Source organism: Gadus chalcogrammus, chromosome 6 (assembly GCF_026213295.1).
Source record: "Gadus chalcogrammus isolate NIFS_2021 chromosome 6, NIFS_Gcha_1.0, whole genome shotgun sequence".
Lineage (NCBI taxonomy): Eukaryota > Metazoa > Chordata > Actinopteri > Gadiformes > Gadidae > Gadus > Gadus chalcogrammus.
In genome coordinates, this window is record NC_079417.1 from 9,263,216 (window position 1) to 9,287,581 (window position 24,366).

At 45.5% G+C, this 24,366-nt stretch overlaps 3 protein-coding genes across 6 annotated transcripts; 2 read left to right on the forward strand and 1 right to left on the reverse strand.

Annotated features, from left to right (window-relative positions):
- Nucleotides 1-82: 82 nt before the first annotated feature.
- Nucleotides 83-8,243, forward strand: polk (polymerase (DNA directed) kappa). Its single transcript, XM_056592370.1, has 15 exons — nt 83-356; nt 657-786; nt 1,094-1,213; nt 1,323-1,475; nt 2,007-2,138; nt 2,547-2,697; nt 3,047-3,268; nt 3,727-3,851; nt 4,008-4,174; nt 4,454-4,486; nt 4,611-4,707; nt 5,515-5,686; nt 6,116-7,288; nt 7,836-7,875; nt 8,155-8,243. The coding sequence occupies exons 2-15, from the start codon at nt 664-666 to the stop codon at nt 8,234-8,236; spliced, it is 2,790 nt and encodes a 929-aa protein (XP_056448345.1). The 5' UTR covers nt 83-356; nt 657-663; the 3' UTR covers nt 8,237-8,243.
- Nucleotides 8,244-9,569: 1,326 nt separating this feature from the next.
- On the forward strand, nt 9,570-15,247 carry ankdd1b (ankyrin repeat and death domain containing 1B). 2 transcript variants are annotated; one of them, XM_056592374.1, is made up of 15 exons: nt 9,570-9,747; nt 10,057-10,157; nt 10,493-10,591; nt 10,697-10,795; nt 11,077-11,181; nt 11,286-11,390; nt 11,509-11,607; nt 11,980-12,078; nt 12,246-12,344; nt 12,477-12,575; nt 12,738-12,836; nt 13,072-13,191; nt 13,552-13,753; nt 14,576-14,707; nt 14,805-15,247. In XM_056592374.1, the coding sequence occupies exons 1-15, from the start codon at nt 9,570-9,572 to the stop codon at nt 14,858-14,860; spliced, it is 1,692 nt and encodes a 563-aa protein (XP_056448349.1). In that variant the 3' UTR covers nt 14,861-15,247. The 2 variants fall into 2 exon arrangements, with proteins under 2 accessions (XP_056448349.1, XP_056448350.1); XM_056592375.1 differs by having other exon boundaries at nt 13,096-13,191; nt 14,805-15,245.
- On the reverse strand, nt 14,908-23,045 carry poc5 (POC5 centriolar protein homolog (Chlamydomonas)). Of its 3 annotated transcripts, none has more exons than XM_056592372.1 (13): nt 22,962-23,045; nt 22,528-22,611; nt 22,287-22,437; nt 21,546-21,650; nt 21,085-21,275; nt 19,954-20,130; nt 19,453-19,557; nt 18,865-19,044; nt 18,067-18,301; nt 16,621-16,784; nt 16,276-16,371; nt 15,927-16,106; nt 14,908-15,523 (listed from the first exon to the last, which is right to left on the reverse strand). In XM_056592372.1, the coding sequence occupies exons 2-13, from the start codon at nt 22,609-22,611 to the stop codon at nt 15,377-15,379; spliced, it is 1,815 nt and encodes a 604-aa protein (XP_056448347.1). In that variant the 5' UTR covers nt 22,962-23,045; the 3' UTR covers nt 14,908-15,376. The 3 variants fall into 3 exon arrangements, with proteins under 3 accessions (XP_056448347.1, XP_056448346.1, XP_056448348.1); XM_056592371.1 differs by having other exon boundaries at nt 15,927-16,109; XM_056592373.1 differs by lacking the exons at nt 14,908-15,523; nt 15,927-16,106 and adding an exon at nt 16,910-16,974 and having other exon boundaries at nt 16,289-16,371.
- Nucleotides 23,046-24,366: the final 1,321 nt, after the last annotated feature.

The following is a 24,366-nucleotide window of genomic DNA, read 5'->3' on the forward strand; positions in this document are numbered from 1 at the left end:
CAGAACACTGGCGGTTCCGTTTCATGTGTTGACCAACCGAGGGCAGTAAAGAGCGCGTCAGACCAAGTTGTCAGGAAGTCGTTGCTGTCCACACCATATACCCAGCCTCCCATGGTTGTGTTGTCGATCCAGCCGTGGGTTTTCCAGTTTGTATGTACATTGAAAGCCTTGGATAACATATTTAATTACTTTTGTGTCACAATGAAAGGATATCAGTGACTTGTGGGAGAAAAGGTTTCCTTGAACTCCTCGGAATGGACAACAATTCCCCCAGTTTGCTGAAATGGCAAGACTACGCCACAAATTCAAATAAACATTGTTGAACGTCTTTAAAACCCGTGAGAACGTTTCAAAAGGTGTGTTGGTAGATCTGACTAATAACTATCAGTTATTGGTTTTTATAGCTAGCAAATTTACATGTCGGATGCTACTTGATAGTAGCTACATCGCTAGAAAGTTTAAAGTTTATGATCGTTTATGGATTTCATATGTGTAGAGGAGATACAGTGAATGTGTACATACATGCCCATATCTATCGACAATTAAAGCAATAAGTTGGAAGTATGGCAATTGATGCTTGTCACATTAATCAGAATCAGTAACAATACGTGACCAATGATGTGTTCCCTGGATGAACACAATATAATGACTTCCAGCCATAGCATGGAGAGTACCTCTGCAGATGGGGGTGGCTTCCTCTCCAGAATGGCCCTCAATGACAACAAGGCTGGGATGGAAGGTCTCGATCGGGAAAGAATCAACAAGATCATCATTGAGTCCTCAAAGGTAAACATGAAAACCTAAAACATGTTTCTTGCCTAGGGGCTGTCAATATAGTTTCCGTAGTGAGTCCAACACACACTCAAACGCACATGCACATACACACACACAAATGCTCATATAAACACACACGCATGAGAGATTCAACATATTCATCCTAATTAACATAATACGTCAACATAATACGTCAACAAAGGTAACATGAAGTACACACTATTTGCTGCTCCATCGTACTTGGTTACATTAAAATGTTTTTTCAATACATTTTTAAGAAAATTTAAAAGAAGAATCCCTTTATGCTGTGTTTCCCTAGGGCTCTAGGTTCTATGAGAACGAGGCTAAAAAAGAGCTGCAGGTGAACCAGCGCATTGAAAAGATGACGCTCCAGAGGGCTCAGATCACCGAACAGCAGCTTCAGAAAGCACACACTCAGGTGAAGAGATGTTGAGGTCACGGTGAACCTTCCCTACCTACACATGCACAAGTAGGCCCATTATTGGACCAGTAACGTCGTACTCATTCACCATCTTCTCTACCTGCAGGTAGAGAAGATGGTGAATGAGCTGGACATGAGTCGAGATCTCAGCCGTCTCATCGTGCACGTGGACATGGATGCGTTCTATGCCGCGGTGGAGATGAGGGATTGCCCCGAGCTGAAGGACAAACCTATGGCTGTGGGATCCATGAGCATGCTCGTAAGTGGAGATGTTACTGCGAGGATGTACACTACCGTTCAAAAGTTTGGGATCACCAAGAGAATTATTTTTTTTCCGTTAAAAACTCACACTTTTATTCATAGTTTTCAGCTGTGCCAACGCAATTACAGAAGGGTTTCATTATCATCAATTAGCCTTTTAACATGACCAGCTAAACAATGTACCATTCGAACACAGGAGTGATGGTTGCTGGAAATGGACCTCTGTAGACATATGGAGATATTACATTAAGAATCAGACGGCTGATTAGTCCAGCTAGAATAGTCATTTACCACATTAACAATGTCTAGATGGTATTTCTGAATAATTAACTGTTATCTTCATTGAAAATACCTGCTTTTCCTTAAAAAAATAAGGACATTTCTAAATGACCCCAAAACTTTCGGACGGTAGTGTATGTGGCAGAATGGTAACCCCTTCAGGGATGTTTACAGTGCATGGCTTGCAGATCAGATATTTAAAACCTACAAAAAAACTGTGTGAGCATAGCCTATTCTTTCCTCTTTTCAGTCAACATCGAATTACCATGCAAGGAAATTTGGTGTTCGTGCTGCAATGCCAGGCTTCATCGCCAAAAAGCTCTGCCCCAATCTGGTCATTGTCCCATGCAACTTTGATAAATACAGAGCTGTGAGCAATGAGGTGAGCTTTAATACCGCTAACACCCCATACTGTTACTCTATTGACAACAGGAATAAGATAACAACAACGCGATAGGTATACTGTGTAGGGCATGCTACAATTATATGTATATGAACACAACGTATTAATACTCTGGTTAGATATAATTTTTGTTGATACCTCCACCTGTTTGTTAATACTACTTTCCAAACCAAATCTTGACTATGAATTGCATTACGTGCCCACTGAATATCAAAACTTGACGGATACTGTAACTATACTAGTAGGAAAATTAATGACCCAGTTTCTGCTCTAAATGTAAAAACTGATTAGAGGTATAAGCGAATATCTCCCAAGTTGCAAAACTGCTTATTGGCCTCTTGCGACATGTCATAACAAACAGCTCACTCCTTATCATACTTTTGTTAGATCAGAAAGATCTTTGCAGCGTATGACCCTAATTTCATGCCCATGAGTTTGGACGAGGCCTATCTGGATTTCACAGACCACCTGGAACAGAGGATTAGCTGGCCCGAATCCTTACGTACACACTGCCTGCACACCGACATCACTGAGACAGGTAGTGCTTGTTTACAGGACAGGAGGATTATTTTCCATCTATTTACGTAGCAACACCTGCCCTACTAATAGCATGGTGGCCTTTTGTGTGTGTGATCAGCATCATCTAAACTTTACTTCCATTTATTTTATGCATGAAATGTATGCAGAAATGTGCCATGGAAACATTTTGACAGAGTAACTGACTGGCCAGATCTGCTTTGCATCAGTAATATTCATCTTTCAAGTCATTCAAATAACAGCAGTAATATTGTAAGAAGGCGGGCTTTCTCATCCATATCTGCTTCCCCATGCCTTGTTCCCGACTTTCTTCCTTCTTCTTCCCGGCCCGGCCTACTCGGCATGTGAAGGTGAACTGCAAAGCAAAGTTCCCCAGGAGTCTGAGCCGTGCGTGGAGAACCTCTCCCCCCTTTTGTTTGAGGACAGCCCCAGTAGCACGCCCAGCTTGCCTCCCTCGGGTGAGAAGGTGGAGTCTGGTGGAGGCTCGGAGGTGTTTGGGACCTGCGTGGAGGAGGCGGTGAGGGAGATGCGCTTCCGCATCGAGCAGAAGACCACACTGACCGCCAGTGCAGGTGAAGTGCTGAGTGTCTTCTGGCCCGATGTACTGTCTTCTACAGTTTCTGATTTAAAATGTATGCTTTTACCATTGCACCCCTAACCATCCCTGTGAGGAATGGTTAATTAGCAAGGATTGCTTCCTTGCTAATTAAGGGAGTTTCTTCTTGGCATCGGGGGGGCTAGGGTTAGGGGAATGTCATCAATATATGGCCAGTTAAACCCTTAACTGGGACTGTAACTGGGATTAAGGGCTATAGAAATAATTTGTTTCTACTGTCTTCTTGAATCCTTCTGAAGATCAGCACCAGGATTACTGTGTTATGTGCTTGGCACTTTTATAGTTGTAGCAACAATCAGATTCATGTTCATATTTATTACTATGAAACTATTACTATTTTACTATCTGTACCTGTAGTGTATTCTGCAGCGTTATGAGTCATGAGCTTTCAGTACTGTTGTTTCCTGCTTCCAGGCATTGCTCCAAACACGATGATTGCCAAGGTGTGCAGTGACAAAAACAAGCCCAACGGCCAGTACAGAGTCCCCTCCAACAGAGAGGCAGTCATGGACTTCATCCAGACCCTGCCAGTCCGCAAAGTATACTGAAACCGATTTTCAAACTACAACATTTGAGCCACTAATCCAAAAAATGTCATGCAATTATAATGGTGTGAATATTGTGGGTTGGAATTAACGGCAAATGTGAGGAGTTGTATATACATTTTAAAAGTATAATTGTTGGTATTTCCCCAGGTTTCTGGCATAGGGAAAGTAAGTGAGAAGATGCTGAGCAGTCTGGGCATCACTACCTGTGCTCATCTTGGCCAGCAGATGGCTCTGCTCTCCCTGATGTTTTCAGAGACGGCGTGGCATCACTTCATGAGGATTTCCTTGGGTCTAGGCTCCACTCACATGGAAAGGTGACACGCTTTGCAATTGATCCCCGCTTCGATTACAACAGTGAACTCCTGCTCAAAGTGTATTACGTCTTTGGGACACACCTCTGCGGCTTCGACCTGATCGCATAGGCTTTATGTGACCTATGTTGCATGCATGGATAATATCTATGCTCTATGCCTTAGAGCATAGAAATGCACGCATACAAACATTGAAAACACATTTCATATGAGGCGCCTGTTAACATTTGGCAAGATTCTAACGGAAAATTTTGTCTGGTGTTTTGGTGAACCTGGATACAGGGATGGAGAAAGGAAAAGCATGAGTACAGAAAGGTATATTTCAGCAACAACAAAAACAAAACAACAAGGATTCCTGCGGCTAACACTCTCCTAATCATGCTCTTTGTCTCTGTGCGTCTCAACGCACTCTTTATCCACGGCACCCTGACTGGCGCAGAACATTTAGGGAGATGAGTGTGGCGGAGGAGCAGCTGTCTCTGTGCAGGGAGCTCTGTGAAGACCTGGCAGCGGACATGAAGAAGGAAGGACTCCGGGTGGGGAACGACTCTCGTGTGACATGTGACACCACACGTATTTGTGTAGCCTCAGGCCTACATTCAGAGTCACTGTTTCAGGGGAAGCTGATAGGCTAACATTTGAAGACCAGCTGAAACATTTAAATATTATAACTATTAGCTGAGACTTTCTTAAAGTCCTTCTTTGTAAGACTAACGAAATGGATAGGAAGAAAGTGCAGGGAGATTGCATCTCTGGAACTGTCCTAAGGGGAAAAGAGTATGGTTGTCTAACCACAAAAGGGCAGTTCCACAATCCAGAATCAATTAAAATGGTTATATTTAGTGAGGGAAATTCACTACGCGACACCACTCACAGCGGCACGTGATCTCGCTTGCAGTTCAGGCTGAATGTGATGCAGTTGCTCCATCTTGATCGTTTCCCCTCACAATCGATTGAAGGAAGGAAGGCCGGGGGGCTTGGCATGGCCATCACCCCCCTGCCTGCAGCCCCAATGGGCTTTGAGAGCTGGAGGAAATGGAGGGCCATTAAGGAGACTGCAGGGGACTATCAGCCTTCGAAATGTGTCTCTGGGAGATGATCACATTACCAGGGAAACGCATTGCGACCCATTAGTTACAAAGTGTATTCTGACAAATTAACCGGCGGAATGACACACATTGCCATTTATATTCATTGAATGTCATTGCCTATACAGTGTTTTGACTATTGAGCGGGCGTAATGTTGCAGTGCTTTTGTCACACCTTGAGAAATGGTTTATACCTTTTTTGCTTAAGCAGAAAATGAGTCCATCAACTGTATTTCTTTCGGGATCTTCTTCCAGGGTAAAACGATAACGTTGAAGCTGAAGAATGTGAAGTTTGAGGTGAAGTCCCGGGCGTGCACTCTGCCCTGTGCTGTCGCCACGACTGATGAGATTTTTGCCGCCGCCAAGGATCTCTTGAAAACCGAGATGGAGAATGTCAGTCCTCAGCGGCTCCAGCTGAGGCTCATGGGTAATGGAGTTTATCTGTCTGCAGAGGTTACATTACTTACATTACATTTGCTTTTTAACTTTATTTATATAAACCGTTTTGTTTGCATACCTTTGCACTACTCAGAACTATTTTGCACCATTTTAGATTTTATTTATCGTTAATATTACTGATTTTATTACATTTTATTAATTTTCTCCTTGTATATCAAATGCACCACAGGTCAGAGACAAATGAAATTTTGATACCACAATTTGTTAGGCACATTTTTAGAAATTGAAATTAAAGCTTATTTTGAACTTTGAACATTGCAGCAGCATTCTAGTTGATGAGGTTGACTGATTGCATGCATTTCGAGATAAACTGCATTAAATTACCGTAAGTGCTGCTTTTGTTTTCATTTGACCAATGTTTTTAACTAGTACCTATGATGTAACTTTGTGCATGCAGGCGTTCGAATCTCCACCTTAGTGAGCGCAGATGACAAGAAGCCCCAGCAGAAAAGCATTGTGGGCTTCCTCCAGCAGGGCTCCTCCGGCCCGTCCCATGGTATCGTTCCAAACTCTGTGAAAGAGACCGCCTCCCACCTCCCCATGGAGCGTCCTCCCCCTGCTGGCAGTCATATACTGGAGCAGCTTCCCCAGAAAGTCCCCAAGCTACAGGGTCTCCCATGGGCGGCAGGGCAGACGGGGGCACAAGTCTCAGTGGCCGGTGAGAACCAGCCACAATCTTTCTTCCAGAAGGCCTACGCCAAGAAGCTGAGTCTCCAGGTTAAGAGCTTGAGCGAGACGGACAAAGGGCGGGGCAGTGTTTGCTCTGGGTTGACCCAGCCAGCAACGGACAATCCAAAGAGCCGTGGCGCCGCGATAGAGATGCATGAGTCAGCGCAAGGTCTTTTGGGATCAAGTGGAAACTCATCCATCACACGTGAGGAACCTGTCCGTGTGGCCCCCCCAGAGGCCAGCGCTTCCACCTCCGGCGCCGCGGCCCCGGACCCTGAGACCCTTACCTGTCCCGTGTGCTTTGGGGAGGTGAGGACCACGGACCTCCAGGTGTTCAACAGACACATAGACCTGTGTCTCAGCGGTGTCGCCACTGAGACACCCACAGATACGGACTCGGAGTCGGACGGAGACGGAGGTCCGAAGGGATTTACCGTCATAGACGAGGGGGTCCCGGGGAAAGGCGAGGACAAAGAGAGGCAGAAGAGGTCAAACCCGGAGGACGCCCTCAGTGCTTTTAAGACGTGCGACGCTTTACGTGGTCCTAGTGTAACTCGGGCGGAGGACACGGGGGATCCAGGCGCTAAGGAACGGCGCAGCGGAGACAAGCCCCTGTTGGACCACCACGGCTCTAGAAGGGTGCATTCGCCTCAGAGGGCCTCTTCGTCGCACCGCGGTGACCCAGCAACGCAGAGCTCACGCCTCGAGGCGCCGCCCGGCCACGAAGGCTCCACCCTCATCTGCCCTGTGTGTCAGGTCCCCCAGAACACCCATGACCTCACCGTCTTCAATCACCACGTCGACCTCTGTCTGAACCAGGAGGTGCTGCACATGCTCGCACCACCCTCATCGTCGTCGTCTTCTACTATGCGACCTCCGGTCACGGCTAAAAGGGGGCAAGGTGAGTCAGGGGTGTTGAGTCAGGCCAGTGCCATGCTCGTCTAAGTGAAACATAGCCTTGCAGTGAGACTAATATTGTGCTAAATGTGTCTCAACTTCGGTGCATTTCGCTGGTTTTGTACAGTATTCCCTAAATTGACCTGTGATTAGTTAAACTCACTACAGGATTGTAGTTACGATGCCATTCAAAATGTTTCCAAGTAACATTGGTTTACAGAATGGGAGGCATTTAGTTTTATTTATGTACGTTTGTATTATTTTTACATGGTGGGGGTCTGTTTCATTGCCATTCACTGTGGTAGGGTGGAAAGTGTGTGTATTGATTCCCACAGAGAAGAGACATCTTATTTGACACCATTGGGCATCCTTTGGCCAGCTCTGGAGACGGTTAAATCACTTTCGAACCTATTCACTCTTCTCCACAATGGAGTGTTTGACCGTCCCAGCTTGCTCTTAAACCTGCCTGAGCAGCTGCATTATTTATCTCCCTGAAGATGTGGTTCAGTTGTGTCTCTTTTAGACAGTGATCCATTTCTTTTCACTCACAGAACTACACACGGCACGACCAAACAAAGGCAAAAGCAAAAGGTAAACCGCTCAATCATCAATGGTCGGTTCTCAAATAAATGGCATTCTTTGTGAATAAATAATAAGGCTGTTTCCGCACACTGAGGGAGGCTATGTTTAAAAAATAATAACTAACACTACTTCTTTTTTTTCAACCTTGAACTTAGTTCAAATATCTTTACTTGAGTTCAGCTATTAAACAAACATTTCACAACTGCAGCAATCACCACATCTTCTGTGGAAAAAAATAGTTTTCTACTTTATTAATGAATGTGATCTATTTGAATGCTTGTGTTACAGGCGAGGCCCACCTGCTTCCCCTCCTGCTAAGAAAGCCAAAGGCCGGGGCTCCCAGAACACCATTGACAAGTTCTTCATGTGACACAATGGACTCCAGTAAGGGCACCGCTCGCACTGACAGCTCATTGCGGTCTCTGACCTCAGCATGAACACATATAACTCCAGACCCTTTTGACAGAGGTTATTGTAGGGAAAACCCAGGTGTCACTCAGTGCACTAATTAAGGGTCTTTTTTGTAGCTGGGCACGTGCCATGGTCAATGTATGATGTCTTACCTAGTTTAAGATAAACTAGCATAAAAAAGGAGCATCCTATGATGATGCCTCTGAAAAGAGTCTATAAGTTAGATGGAGGATTTCTAATTTGATATTATCTTTTACCAAACCTTCAGTGGTTAAAGCATCAGAACCCAAAAGTCAGTTGTCTAGTATAACAAATACAAAAAGTTTGTTCAATAATGTATAGCCTCAGCAATTTCAAATTATAGATTTTACATAAATACATTAGTTTACTATGCAGTGGACTGGAAACTATCTACATTAATGGAAACAATTTTTAACAGCAATCAAGTGTTTTTTATCTCAAAATGTAAAGTAAGAAAATACATTTATATTTTTCAAACAAATAATAATAAGTAACTGTCAAATATCTATGGCCTTACTGTATCCTATCCATAAACTCAGTGCTTGAGATATAAATGATTGACGAATATAAGTTGATAGTTTAGTAGAAGCTAGAGTTTCATATCTGTCAAAGCAATATAGAGAACATACCCTTTAGGGTATTATGCATATATATTGAAGGCTTATCTATGTGTGCACTGAGAGTTCAAGCATTCTTTATATATATATTTATCTCTCCACCAAAAAGACAAGTTTGTGGTTTTGCCCCATGTATGTCTTACGTTAATGATGTAATCAAGGTATGGTATGAAGATGTATTTATTTGTATAGATATTGAGCCAATAATCCTTTTCAATTGCAATATTGATTGCGTAGAATATAATAATGATGTTTAATAATATGAAGTTATTGTATTTATTTCCTAATTTATAATTCTGCGTGTCCAAAATAAATGAACATAACAAGGCATTACTGTGTCAAGTGTCATACATCAACATGTACAGAAGCAGTCAGTTGTTGTTGTGTGTGTTCTGTGTAGTGTATTTTCAAGACTTACCTGTACAAATAAAGCTAGTGCAAATAGAGTGCTACCTTCCTGCACAGTGGGAGTAGTCTCGTCATTCTCGTAAATCAGGCGGGTCCTTTCCACACTTGTGTAAAGTCACACAGAAGTTTGGAGCTTTTAGTCAACGTTTCTGATCGTGTGTTTCTGAGGAGTAACTTCCTGACAGACGGTGAAAAGACCAGTGAAGTATCCCGCAGTGAATTGTTTTCTCACTGGAGAGAAGAGCTATGGCACTGAACACAAGGCTAGGTCGGCCTGCCGGGACTAAGGCGACTCTAAACCCCTCAACATGGTTGAGAGAGGAGACAGTAGCGGGGTTTTCAGACTTTATACAGCAGAAGAGGCCACACAAAGGAGGAAAGGCAAAGGAACCAGAGAAGTCCAGCTTCAACATCAATGAGATGTGTGAGTACACTCACGGGAGAGTATACACAAGGGGGAGAACATTGTGAGACTCAGGTTTATCTTGTTGGATTTAATTGTGATTCATCTTCATCTATTTTGGCTGCATAGTAAATTATGGCATAGGCAAAGATTTTTTTTACTGTAATGAAAGACAACGATATTGTCCATAAATGGTCAAAATAAGTTAAGTTGTGCTGCAATGTATTAAAGCGTATTTGTAACCATGAATAATATTCAATGTACCATAACTGCACATAACCTCACTTTCCCTAAAAGTATATGTTATCGTGGTTTGTTGTCATTGGGCAGTGCTTGAGACGGAGATAAAATTAATCGAAGCAGCCAAGCGGAATGACGTTGCGGCCATGAAGCTGTGGGGCCGGGGAGTAAATGCCAATGTAAAGAACTTGGTGAGTGGATGCCAGGGATCCTGGAACAGCCACATATGGAAATAGTCTTTTTACAGCTGATTTACCGGTCAATCTAACTTAATCTTTAATTGAATAAAATGTTTTTTATTTTTGCTTTTGTGAAGAGAAAAAAACAGATGCTACAAAAGGTGCATGTTAGATACTTTGCCCTGTGGGTTTTACCAAGTTGTTTCATACAGGCTGTATAAACATGGCCAACACAAAACACCCCACTTGACACCAAAGAATATTGTAAGATTGAAAAATATATTGTGATTCCCTCAGTTCCCCTGGCAGACCATAATGGCAGCTTGTCATTGTTCTTTTCAACCCAGCACAACAGGACTGCCCTTCACTTCGCTGTGGCCGGCAACAACAAGGAAGCGGTGGAACTTCTTCTGCTGTGGAGGGTCAAAGTAGACCAAAAGGACATTGTAAAGACTTCTACCAAACAGAACCACATAATGTTAACACCTCTACCTGCTTGACCCACCAGTCCCACCTCACCACCCGGCTGTGTGTCGTTGTGTCCCCTTCAGCACGGTGTAGCACCTATTCACCTGGCGGCCTGGTTCGATTGTTTGGACATCCTGAAGCTGTTGGTCCGGGCTGGAGCCGACCAAAAGATTTGTAACAATGTAAACAAAACTGTTCAGGAGAATATCTAGTCCTTTGGTCGTTGAGACAAAGGGAATCATGATAACCACAACATGATTCCAAATATTGTTCTCCTTTTACCAATGTTTCCATTAATATTATCAAAAAATAATCCGGTTTTACACGCAGAACTAAACGTTTACGTACTGCAGAAACCGTTTTGACGTGTGCTGCATGCTACTTAGTTGTAACCAAGTATATTTATATTCCCTGGCGTCCTTTTCATTAATATTTCTGCTTTCCAATTGAACGTCTCCCTTAGGAAGGGTTAAACATCATCCACTGTGCTGCCATCAACAACCACTCTGTAGTTCTGCAATACATTATCGAGGACCTGCAGATGAAGGAGCTAGACAAGCCGGACAGGGTATGCTCTGTGCCCCAAACACCCAGATGTTCACAGTGTGGTTGACCTGCATTGTAAAGCAGGCTTATTTAGTTTGCCTCTGGATTTCCACCCTCCACAACCAGATGGGGCACACTCCATTCGCGCTGGCCGCAGAATGTGGCTGCTTGGAGATGCTAGATATGCTAATGTCACCGGCTTATGAAATGGCCTCGACTAGACCCAACAAGGTTCGAATGTCTTTTCTTCTTGTGTGCATCTTGGTGCACATTGTGCCGTTGTCATTTGAGAACCTATTGTCTCACACACAGTCACTTTGACGAGCCATCTCTTTCCCGTTTCTGTCAGAACGGTGACACACCCCTGCATTTAGCAGCTGGACACGGCCACTTTGAAGAGGTGGGAAGGCTGCTGGAGAGCTTCGAGACCCGGGATGAAATCAATATGGTAGGCGATCAATGTTAACCATGTCGCTATTGCCATCGGGCTTCATGTCCCTTGTGATGGCGTGTGGCTATCGGCTAATCCTCTGCTGAATAGTGACTCATTCTACATTTACAGAACACTGGATTGAGCACTGGATTAGTATTGATGAAGTGTGACAGACAAGTTGCCCAAAATCTGATGAATACTGCAGATAATAACTTCATGTAATCTATAACATATTGCTGACAAGTTTTAAAAAGCTGAATTCAATAAGGACGTTTGAAAGTACGTCAAGGTGAGAGAAGTTGGCTCTTATAGAGTAAACCCCCGGTGTGCTACGGTTGTCTGTGCTTTCCTCCACTGTAGCAGAAGGTTGTTTTTGGTGTGTTGCAGGCTGAAGAGACAGCCCTGTACCTGGCCACCGAGAGGGGACACGAGGAGTGTGTGAGGGTCCTTCTCCAGGCCGACTGCAACCCAAACATCGTCACCTCGGTAGAGCTCCCCCTCCACCCCCCATTACTCAATCTGTCAAAGTCATTGACTTTTACTTCTATTCAATGAAGACCGCTGCTATACGGTGTCCTTCCTAAAAAGCTCCTCACACTGCCCACTAGCATGTCTCCCCCTCTGTCAATGTGAAACCCTCTCCTGTCCCCTAGACCAAAAGGAGCCCTCTACATTCCGTTGCAGAGAGGGGGGACACGTCGTTGTTAAGACTCCTCCTGGACCACGATGCCCAGACAGACTTCCAGGATCAGGTATGAGGTTTATCGACATCAACGTGCAAGTAGGTGTCAACCTATTGACCTGCGTGATCAATGTGTTTCATGCCAGCACGCCGCTTTACGCCTTCATGAGATTGACCAGAGAGGTGTTTTGTGTTTGTTCAGAATCTGGAGGCTCCTCTTCACCTGGCGGTGAAGAACTTTCACATCCCCGCCATCCATATGTTACTGGAGGCCGGCTGCAACATAAATGTCGCTGACAAGGTGGGTTCTCCGAAGCTACACCTTACGTTTTCGACAATTATGACATTAATCGGCTGAGTGTGTTTTTGATTAGAAATCCTGCTTGCACAAAGGCTCTGCGGGCCCTTCTTGGGAGATGTGCTTGTGAGGTTGAACTGAAACCGGTCTGCGTCCCGCTCACAGAGATCCCAGACCGTGATGCACCTGTCAGCCGAGCTCGGGAGAGTAGACATCGTGGAGATGCTTGTAAAAGCTGGTGTGGACCTTACCCTACTCGACAAGGTAAGACGAGTTTAGGATCCGGTATGTAAAGTTTTTTAGTAAAACTAAAAAAAAAATACATAACGGATCGTCAACTCTCCGGCATGTTTGCAGTTTTCTGCGGTTGAGGCTAAAGTTAGTCTATTTATCAAAGGAGGAGCACAAACTCAACATACATTGAGCCCCATTTACAATACACACAGTTTACATGTTTAATCTTGAAACTGTTGGGGTGGCGCGTTCAAACCACCAAAAGTGTGCATCCCCTTCCGTGGAGCAGCACAATAAGACGGCCCTGGGGGTGGCGGCCAGGGCGGACGAGGTGGCCATTGTTGACATGATCATCAAGGCTGAGCGGTACAACGCATGGAGGGAGGTGAGGTTCACACTACCATTCTTCTCGACATGTGGAGCTGTCTGCACGTGTCATTAATAATCCAAAATTTAGGTGCCGGGAAAACAGTGATTAAATTAATCTCCAGATGATCCATTTCCTTTCGTCACTTTTCGTTGAATTCCCAATAATGTTATTGCAGCTGGCTGTGATTGTACTGTCAATGTGATTAAGCCTGTATTTGTTCCTCCTTACCCTTCATGACATTCCGCATTGCTGCTTAGATTATGAGATATGTCTGTGCGTGTGAGGGGAGGGGGGGGGTTTACACACCCTGTCTGTGTATACTCTGCACTGTGTGGCCTTTCTCAAGGTAATGACATGATTTGATTGCCCTTTCAGGCACATTCAGAGCTTAATGAGGATCTTCACAGCCAGTGTCCGCTGACGTTTAAGTTGGACCACCGTCAGGAGACCAAGCAGTTTCGTTCCACCGTCTGGCACCTGTCACACGGGCTGTTGAAACCAGGGGACTGGAAGAGACTGGCCGAGCAGTGGGACTTCACCAGGGAGCAGGTGGAGGCCATCGAAGCGCAGTGGACAGGTCAAGCTACAGCTTCTACCAAAGGCCGAAGTCTTAGCCGTCTGCTTTAGGTCACGATGTGTTGAAAGTGCTACTCATCAGGGTAAAGGTATGAGAGGTTTAGGTTGAGACTAAGGGTCGGCCCTGAGTGTCAACCTAAACCTCTCATACCTAAACCTTTGCCCTGATGTTTAGCTATGAGGTTTCGATCTGGTTATCGCCAGTGAACAGCTTTGAGAGGGCTGAATAATAGATAAGGGGCTGGTGTGATAAAGGTCAGATTAAGGGTAAGGATCGGGGGGGAAAGAAAACGCATCATGAAAATAATCAGCAATGTTTATCCAGAGGTACCTAAGGCAAAGAGTAACCTTTTTCTAGAGATAATTGGCGTCGACAGAGCCAGTGGCTTACACATTAATGCAAACGCTTTCTCCTAATTGGTACATTTCACTGTCCCTTTGAAGACGTCCATGAGTTACATCCTACTACTAGGCACCTCAAGCAGTAGTGTATCAAACACAATACAATGGTCGTTTTTTTAGGGGATGAGACAATTTAATCTATTAGGTCTTTATCCGGTTGATCAGGTTGAATGGGGGCAGGATAGTGCGGTGGCTAAACTAGTGTTAGACTCCAAGCCTAAAGGTTTTGTGTCCAATTCCCATTTAAATGCACTGTTGTCTCTTTGGATGAAAGGGTTTGCTAAAAGTGTATCAATAGCCATTCTTTCTATCCATGACTAACTAAATGGGCTAGCTGTCTATCAAGTATATCTTGGATGTTTGTTTTTCTTTTACAGCTAGTAGACTGGTCTCGCAGGACTTGTGTGTTTTCTGTCCGCAGGCCAGCAGAGCTACCGGGAGCACGGCAACAGAATGCTGCTGATCTGGCTCCACACGGTGGAGTTAGCTGGCAAGAGCCCTGCCAAGGAACTCTACCAGGGCCTGATCAGCACCTCCAACAGGGCAGCTGCAGGTACAAGACTTGCGTATTGCGTCCAGTTTCAGATTTATATGGTATGCATGAGGAATAGCATATTGTTGCATATGTTTACCAAGTGTTCCCTATGCAGATAAGCTCCGGAAGGAGACGAAGAGCAGCAGCAGTAAGAATTGCAACATTTCCTGAGCCAGATCAAATTAATTCACACAATTTACAACAAGGTATTTCAATGCTTTGTTTAATTGATCGATTGGCCTGTACACAATGTTTTATTACAGAACAAAGCAAAGATAATTTATACATTCGTATATGACTTGCATTGGGGTTTGCACTGTAAACATAAGCTTAGGTGTGCAAGAGAGCAGCCCTACAAAACTCACCAAAGCAGCCAAACCTAGACTTTACCATTATTTAAAACATGCCACTCATGTAAAATGAACTGTTAAAATGTAAATAAAAAAGATATATATACTGTATAAATTATGTCTAAATTCAAATACACTGGATAACTCTTGTCAATAAATTAATAGAAAAAAAGCTTATCCTGACGTCTGCTTGATGCTGTACTATGTCAAGTAAAGCAGTGTTTTTTTTTATGCATAGTACAGTAAATGTAAATAGAAAACCTGAGAGCAACACGTGTGTGTGTGTGTGTGTGTGTGTGTGTGTGTGTGTGTGTGTGTGTGTGTGTGTGTGTGTGTGTCAGTCCACCACTTTGACGGAGTGCACGTGGCAGGTGCTGGGGTGGGTCCTGGAGGATGAGCTCTGGGCCCTGACGTTGGGGAGGCTGTAGCCCAGTAGGGCGGAGGGGGGGTGCCTGGAAGCAGCCGCGGACGGACCGATGTTGATCTGAAAACACACACCACCACCACCACCACCAAGTCACATCCTATTCACCACAAACATTAAAGGGGACCTGTATTTTTCCACCTGGCGTGTAGCAGAGTATTCATTAATAAATCTAATGAGGGTTGTAATCACACGTGGGCGTGTCCACCCAGATGTGAGGTGGATAGATTGAAAGCTCCAACAGCCAACCAGTTGGTGCCGGGGGACTTGATCTATCCGTCACACATCTGGTTGGACACGCCCACCACACTGGCGTCACCAGTTTTATTTTGATTTCTTCTATTTAATTGGCTTGTCATGACTCATCAACCTCACACAGCTAATAAATAAAACAAATAGCCCCCCCCATCCTCGATTCGAATCCCGAGAAGAGGGTCGCCATGCCAGCGGCTGACGTGGTTACCTGTGAGACCGGCTGATGGCGCTCAATGATCACAGAGCTCATGGGCGGAGTCATGGACATGACGTGGAGGTTGCTGGGGCCGATCCGGCCGAAGTCCTGGCGGGCGGTGATGCGGGCCGTCACCGTCTTGGAGGGCTTCTGGTGGCCGACCCCCGCGGTGACCACCCGCCCGCCGCTGGCCTGCTGTCGGGAGGGGGGGGGTTCAAAGTCAATACACCGCGTTTGAAATGCGTCACCGCAGAGTTTGGTGCTTTGAAGGCGGGGGGCGAGTCGCCGCCTGCTCTATGCAGGGTTATGCCATCCAAAAAGGATGCAGGAAGCCCCGAGATGAATAGAGCGGGGGTCTGACCTGTCTGAGGGCGCCTGCGTGGCTCCCAAGCGGCAGGGAGCTGTGGATCACCGTGGTGGACGCCTCTGGTCTGGGGACTGGGGCGCTGGAGCCCAGCTGGCACGGGGAGACACCAGGAGGGGGATCGTCAGAGAGAGGTGCAACACGGATATGGAAACTATTTTTAATCAACACCATTATGGGCCTCTGGGATGTTTTTGTGTTAATGTAATCTTTCGGTACTCGTCGACGTGCCTACGGCAAGGGAGTTCACTGAAGTTAATTAATGTAAATAGGAAACTAATTATTTGGGTTCCTGTCCGCGATGCGATGCAAGCAGGCGTTGGGGACAGAACCCCTTCTCACCATCAGCCCGGCCTCGCCGTGGGACGGGTGGGAGGCGTGGGACGGGTGGGACGGGTGGGCGGGGGGGTCGAAGTGGACGGGGCTGAAGCGGACGGAGGAGGCGGGGCGGTCGTGCGGCTGAGCAGATGAGCTGGAGCCGAACTCGTCTTGGGGAGGCGGGGCATCTGCAGATGGAAGGAAAAACAACGTGAATCATTTAACACTGGCCCGACGCCGCATCTCAAACACAGGGTGCATAACGAGCCTGACCCAATGGCGGCCAGGCAATATGGAAGAAGGAGATAACGACCTTCGGGGGAACTCCAGTCAACCACAGGGATGTGCGTTGCGGAATCCCATCTCGATGGTCTCCTCCTGATAAGCATATGCTCACTATTAAAAACTTAAAGCTTAATCACGTCCCTACAGGGTTTAACCACAGCTACCCTCTATATCATTAAGTCTACTCAAAAATAAATGTTACAAATTGAATATCATCCGACGTCGATGTTTTGATCATCTTCATTTAATACCTTCCGCTTCCACTTGAATAATGTTGACCTTTAACTGAATATGAAAACCTGATGCGGGTAACGGTGAGGCTACTTCCAGAGTATGATCAATATGGAGAGCGGCATGGCACGTGCGTATGGATGAAGTTAAAAAAAAATACATAGACCAATGCCAACATTGATTAGCGGGGAGATCAAAGAGGGCGCTCTAAAATTGATAAGCTGGTTAGGAGTCCTTTTCCCTCTGGGTCTCCTTCCTGGACAGGTATAAAAGCAATTATATAATCAGATCCCTTCCCTTTAATCCGATTCAACCCTCCGTAATGACGTTAAATAGTTTGGCGTCATAGGCAAAAGGGACGGAAAATTAAACTGCACCTTCCGCTCGCACGCGACACAAAACGCATGGACAAAGAATCAAGATAACACGGAGATAACACGAGGTCCGACGGCAACGACACAGCGTGGACCCCCAAGCATAACGACACAACGGTACCACCCTGCGTCTGAAGGGGTCCTTTTCAATCAGCCAGTGTTAAGTGAAGGTTACCACTCAGTGAGCAAATCCATCGACCGACCTACTGCACCGCACTGATCTGTGGACGACTCCCGGAATAGATCTCTCCCCCGAACCCCCCCCTCTTAAAACCATCTCCACCATCATTCTTAACTGTTGCCAATAGCACAAGGCTGCACTCTTTGGGTGTGGGGGGGGGGGGGGGCTTTCTATCCTCCTAGTCGTATTTGATCAATAGATCTCCGGCAGGCAGTGGCGCACAAACAAAAAGATAATAATGCCTTCAAGGACATTTACCGGCGAAAGCAATAGCATTAGAGTGAGTTCATTACAGGCCCGGGATTTAGAGTCATCTAAACCCCGTTTTAAAGCTCAGTGTACTGCGGGCCAGAGGTGGTCGTTGGGTCTACTCTATGGTGATGCCGGTGTGTGTCTCACTGTGGTGATGGTGGAGGTGATGGTGGTGGGCTGCTGATGCTGCTGCTGCTGTGGCGGCGGCGGTGGCTGCAGGGGGCTCCGGCCGTCCCTCCCCGGGCTGGAACATGGTCAGGGCCTCCATGTTGAGGGCACACACGCCCCGCATGAAGGCCTTCTTCATGGACTCTTCGTAGCGGTCGCGCTCCACCCGCAGCTTCTGGATCTCGGCCTGGGCGTCCTCTACGGCGTCGCAGTGCTGCGGACGCAGGGGGGGGGGGGGGGGGGGGGGGTTGTCTTCAACGCCGACATAAGAAAACAACAATATCCCCCTTAGAAGTTCCCCTACCCCCCTACTGGAAGTGAAGTGTACTGCACTATGCGCACAAAAGCACTGTCTATTAGGACTGTGCAATTGATCGAATTTTTATCACGCTTTCGAGTTTTGGGTGAACTGATCTCCAAAATATTAATTTTATTCATTAGATGTTTTAAAGAAATTGCAGAACAGCTGGATAAAACGTGTTTTTTTTTGGAGAAAAATGCAGAGAAAATGCATCGTGTTTTCAAACACAAAAATAATCATTTAAATAATCGTGATTTCAATGTTGACCAAAATAACCGTGATTATGATTTTTTCCATAAGCGAGCAGCCCTAGCACTATGCATGCAACTTGTTTATTCCGTTCAGTGTCCTATGATATGCTCTGGTTCCGCGTTCATTTTCAAGCCCAATACACATCCCTGTATGCGTCCCCGTACTGCGCGCCAGACAGTGGTCGGTCGCTGGGCGGAGTCAGCGGCGCGTCTCCCCTGCCTCACCTCCGCTATCCTGGCCTCGTAGTCGGCGGACAGGCGCACGCACACCTCCTCGGCCCGGGCGCGGCACCCCCGCTCCACCTGGTCCTTCCAGTGCCGCCGCACGAGGCCGTGCCAGCCCAGCCACACCTTCCTCTTCAGCTGCAGGTGGTAGTGCTGCTGCGCCAGCTTAGAAGCATGCGCCTTGCAGTCGCACACACGCACACACACACGACATAGAACACACACACACACGACATAGAACACACACACACACACACACACACAAACGCAAGGGAAATGGGCCAGAGACAAGATTGCCATCACCATCAGCCCATTTCCTAACGATGGAGGCCATTAAGGCGATGGTACGCTACAGTTTCTTCCAGAATGAGAAATCGCCACACCTGAAATAAGGGCGTCACTACTAACTATGCACAAAAGATATAGGAGGCACATTTAGTGATTAAGTACTCTATTAAGTACGTTTATACTGGCATAGATCTGGGTGTCGTACAAAAGAGATATGCATTATGGCCAAGTCATGAAATTTAAAAAATATACATTTTAAAGCAAAGTGTTATCAAGCAATGGCTCTCTGCATGTGGCTACCTCCTCTTTGACCTGGCTGTGCTGAATCCTCCAGGTGGTGAAGGCCCTCATGGCCTCCATCTTTTCCTTCTGTCTGTCCAACGCCTTGCTCAGATTCTTGATCACCTGCGGAACGACAAGAGAAGGGCAATCGGACATCGCCCTAAGGTTAAGTCATAGCAGTAGGTCAACACCCATGGTTCTGCGTCTGTGATTCTGAGAGAAGTCGGCCAAAACACTCATTCAGCGTCATCTGATGATTTTTCTTTATCAAGTGAAGACAGTGTGTGTGTGCAGTACATAAACGCAAACCTCCTCAACTAGTCAATCATTTATTAACCGGAACAACCAAGCCGACCGGGCCACCGCACTGACAAGCGGTTCAATATTTTAGATTTGTGCTTGTAAGCTACGTTGGCTAAAAGTGTCATTCAACCTCTTCATTGACTAGCTTTTGTAGCCAATAGCTCGAGCGAGAGAGAGCATCTTGCGTCACATACAGTTTGCTGCTACTGTCCATACCTCGTCCTTCCTCTGGTTGGAGGTCTCGTAGGTCTGCAGCAGCTCCTTCAGGCTGCTGAGCTCCGTGCTGAGGCCAGCCGACCGCGCGCCACAGCGCTCCCTCTCCTTCCTCAGCTCCAGCTTGTGCTGCTCCACCAGGGCCATCCGCCACCTCCTCAGCTCCGTCAACACGTTGGACTGCGATGGGGAAGGAGAGGGTCACCGGGAGGTCACAGCAGGTGCACTGCAGTGTGAGGTCATGCATGGGGGAGGTATTGGGTCACCTTGAAAGATTGTCTCCTCGTTATTTTCCACAAAAAGAAAAGAACATGGCCTTTTGGGGAAGACAGTTGTGCAAACGCTGGTCACTCCAAGACACTCCATATTACTCATGAAATACTGCTGATTACAATGCAACAAATGCAATGAATAAACATACATTTTTCTCTATTCTCAAAGAGATTTGTAGTAATTTGGCCGTACACGATTTAAACCAGCAAGCTTTTGTCTGTGGACACAGTTTGAGGCTGTCAAAGTGGTGCACTCACAACAAGCATTATCCAGTAGCTCATAGCGGTTTAAGTATGAGGCGATAACGGAAATTGGGTAGGAATGAACATGCAAATATTCGTGCTGTTACAGTGGGGCCAAAGTAATCAGGACATTTTCAAAGCATTTTAAGAATCCCCTCAATCCATCTAGTTTTAGTGGTGTACGGTGGTTTACACAGAAAACCCAGTCGAAAATTCCCATCCCCCCATTTTTTTTAATTATTAATATTTTGATTAAGAATTTGTAATAAAGGAGTCCAGATCCAGTTCATATAGAAACACAGTGTGGTACTGTGCAGCAGATTCACTCAAAGTTAAACTCAGCCATTCCGATAAACTTTTAAAATTATTTGAATTAAATTGATTATTTTATATTACTTAACGAGTCTCTTCCCAAAAGCTCTTATATTGTGAAACTGAGATCAACCATTTTCTTATTTGATTCTAAAATCTTCCCACTAGATATGATGGTTTTATTTTATTCTTGATTAATGAGGATTGCATTCAACCACCCAAATAGTAATAATAATAATAAGAAGAAGAACCGCACACAAAGAAATACCGGTAATGTCATTTTCTTTATTGACAAGTGCGCCCTCACCTTGAGATGGCTGCTCCAGGTGTCCAGGATGTCCTCCACCTTGCTGACGTTCTCCTCAGAGATGAACCGCTCTGTCCCCCCGGACTCCCAGGAGTCCGGGCTCGTCTGTCTGGACCTTCCTGCCTGCGCCCGGGACCTGTCCGAGGGCCCAGCTGAGGTCCCGCCAGAGGAGTGGGCTGCAAGCTCCTCCACTAGGGGGACGAAAGAAAGACAGGTGGTCTTAACTGATGGTAAACCACAGCAACACACGCTAGGATGGGCTCCATCTCATCACATCAAGGGGTCTGAAGTTGCATTTAAAAATGCAATCTATCTCTCATATGCGATGCGATTTTATACATATACATATATATTCTATACTTTGAGCTCAATCTCACCATAACAAACTCTAGATTGTAATGGGTGTCCACCATCATTTTTTGATGTTGTATTTATATTATATACTTTAAGCGCAAGCTCACCATAACAAACACTAGATTGTGAGTGGGTGTCCGCCATTTGGGCGGAGGATGTTGTTTTCCCCACCCGCCTTGAACGTCGGTCATGTGCCACGTCATGTATGACCCCTGGAGAAGAGGAGATAGACGTTGTTGATGTGGGAGAGGAAAAGACAAGCAGACACAGTTGAACAAACAAGGGTGTTCATAAGTGACTGTGAATGAAGTGTTAAAAAAAAAAAATACAATAAATAGTGACAAGTGAGAAGACGTAGGGATGAGTAAGCAGGAAGTGTGTGAATGCACTTGTAAAGGCTGCTGGTAAAAAATGTTGAATGAGAGGAGCGCAGTTTCTCATCCGGGAAAACACTGATGTCAATATCTTAATTAAATCCAGCAGGGAGTGCGGGGGCTGCACTTAGCAGCATGGGCAGAGTGCCAGCAGATCATTGCCAATCAGTCTGGCTGCCATCCACATCTCTGTGCTCGGCTACATGACAGCTCAGGCGCTGAAGCTCCTTTTTAGATTGTGGCGTCAAGGGACACGACTGATGGATTGGCTAGGACGTGCTTGTTGTCATGGGTTGGGGTAAACCGTATCATTTGATGAATCTCAAAACGTAACATCAAACTTTCTAACGCAAAATCCCTCATGACAGTCGATAATTGAAGGCAGCACACGGTACTCCTCTGCATTTGTGTCAGTCAGAAATCTTTAGTTCAATTAACATGGCTGTGATTGTGTATGGAATCAGCTCAAATCACCTGCTTGGCGTTGTGATTTCACGTCATCCATTCTATGCGATGGTCTAGCAGCTTCTCTCGAGGTGCTAAGCCAGCTCTGCATGTGAGCAGAAGTGGGTCCTTCAAACTTTGGCGTGACGACAGCAAAGCGAAGAAGCTCCTCGTACTCGTCCTGTGAGGTCCCCATAAAGAGCACATGTATAAGGTCACATGTATGACATGTTTGTATGATGACATGCTGTAGAAAGACATGTTTCCTCACCTGTAGCTCGGAGGACACTGAGCTACCCCGATCTGAGTCCTTAGGCAGAACTGGACTGGTTGCTGCCCCCTCGTCTGAGGACATCTGCAGGGTCAAGGCATGGATTAATCTCGTAAACAGAGTCACTGACGAGCCAAACTTAACTTCCTGTTGTGAATTTGGTTTCGTTCTGTCGAAAAATACCCTCCTCTAGCAATCCAATAGTTTCAACAAACGTACTATTTGAAAATAAATTATTTAAGATGCAGGGAGGGTAATTTAGCGGATGGAGTGTATTCGTATAGGGAAGTGAAAGTACACGCGAATAAATCAAAGAAAACAAAGGTTATTAACGAATTGGTTTCGTATCGTCTGCGTTTGTAGTCGTTTACGTCAGTTGAATAACACCACGAAAAACAAAATGCCGTAGTTGCAAAGTCGCACAAAAGCCATACCTCCTTCACTCAATGTTACAGAAGAATCAGCAAACTCTTCCCAGTCAGCATTGTAAACTTCACGTCAGTTGGAGGACGCTTGCTAGCGTTTCAAACGAACAAGGCGCAACCCGATTGGCTGCCGTTTCCATTGACATCCGTATAGACCTTTCTGATTGGATAGGGCGTAACCGTAGTAACTATAAACGGAACAACGCAGACGCTAGGGACAAACAGCTACAAATCCGCAGCTCCGCCTTTCAAGATTAGCAGGTGCTGCCTTGTTCAGATATGCTGACACAGCTATAATCATAAGCAGCAGTTTAAATAAACACTTCAAGATCTATTGTTGATTAAATTAAACGATCAATTCTCCAGTATTGTAAATACTGTATACAACAGGTTATACAGTTGCAATTGTAACTTTTTCAATGCATTTCGACCAAAGTTGCTAATAGATTTCTTGATGCAGGAAACAAATGGTGTCCATTCAAAGACATTAATAGGCTTTCAGGTGGCATGTCCACTACTTCACTTGTCCATATAAGAGTGTCTAAATCATTGGGGCGAACCACCATCACAACAATCTCCCTGTTGGCGCTTCCCTTTGCAGTTTGATGACTAACAAATGACAATAATTTGCCCATGTGATGTTGAGAATGTCGCATACCTCGGGAAACTCATGCGATTATTAGTATCAAGCCCCACATATGTGGAATGGCTGCTTGGCAGTCTGGGCTGGCAGGGATTCAAAACAGAGGAGACATATGGTGCCTCTCATCCATGGCAAGGCTGGCAGAGCTGGTCTGGGGGGCCTCCTTACCACCTGGCTGAATGTGACTGTACTCAGCTCTCAGGAGGAATGCTATCATGCTGCATTAGACCTGCTGCAGTCTGAATTTGAATTGGATGGGGGTGAACTGAGGGGAAAGCGGGATAAGCCGTTTGTCAGTGTGCAAAGATCCCCCACTAAATGTCCACCAATGTAATTCTAATACTTTAATTCTAATCCTGTCCATGCATATCCTGGCATACAATCTCCGATTTTTTGAGGGATGTTGTCTGAAGACATTTTAGGCATTTTGTTAGTTAATCTACACTTATGAGGGCTGTATGGGATTGGTTGACAAAATAACTTAAAATACTCCGGCCCAAATGGTGCAAGCCCTTTCAGTGATATTACGCAGTGAAAACACTGTATCTCTGGGAAAACATTTATGTTGAAAAATTAGCATTTATATTATTATTTATGCCATGTGACTGTTAAAAATTCAGTTGAATAAAAGTCTACATATAATACAAAGGCTAAGAGAGCCTAGGCCTATATGATGTTTCGACACAAGTAAATGTTTCTGTTTTACAACTCGTGTATTGAATGTATCTATAGAATATATTTAATCAATGTTCCAAAAATTAATGATACCAA

Bases quoted from the DNA above. Each gene is read 5' to 3' on its own strand.
- polk (XM_056592370.1), top strand. From the start codon at position 664: ATGGAGAGTACCTCTGCAGATGGGGGTGGCTTCCTCTCCAGAATGGCC. The intron at 3,852-4,007 runs GTATACTGAAAC...GTATTTCCCCAG, and splicing joins AGACCCTGCCAGTCCGCAAA to GTTTCTGGCATAGGGAAAGT. The intron at 4,708-5,514 runs GTGGGGAACGAC...ATCTTCTTCCAG, and splicing joins TGAAGAAGGAAGGACTCCGG to GGTAAAACGATAACGTTGAA.
- poc5 (XM_056592371.1), bottom strand. From the start codon at position 22,611: ATGTCCTCAGACGAGGGGGCAGCAACCAGTCCAGTTCTGCCTAAGGAC. The intron at 21,276-21,545 runs GTGAGCTTGCGC...TCGTCCCCCTAG, and splicing joins ACAATCTAGTGTTTGTTATG to TGGAGGAGCTTGCAGCCCAC. The intron at 16,785-18,066 runs GTGAGACACACA...TTCCATCTGCAG, and splicing joins TCACCTCCACCATCACCACA to ATGCCCCGCCTCCCCAAGAC.
- ankdd1b (XM_056592374.1), top strand. From the start codon at position 9,570: ATGGCACTGAACACAAGGCTAGGTCGGCCTGCCGGGACTAAGGCGACT. The intron at 9,748-10,056 runs GTGAGTACACTC...GTCATTGGGCAG, and splicing joins CTTCAACATCAATGAGATGT to TGCTTGAGACGGAGATAAAA. The intron at 10,592-10,696 runs GTAAAGACTTCT...TGTCCCCTTCAG, and splicing joins AAGTAGACCAAAAGGACATT to CACGGTGTAGCACCTATTCA.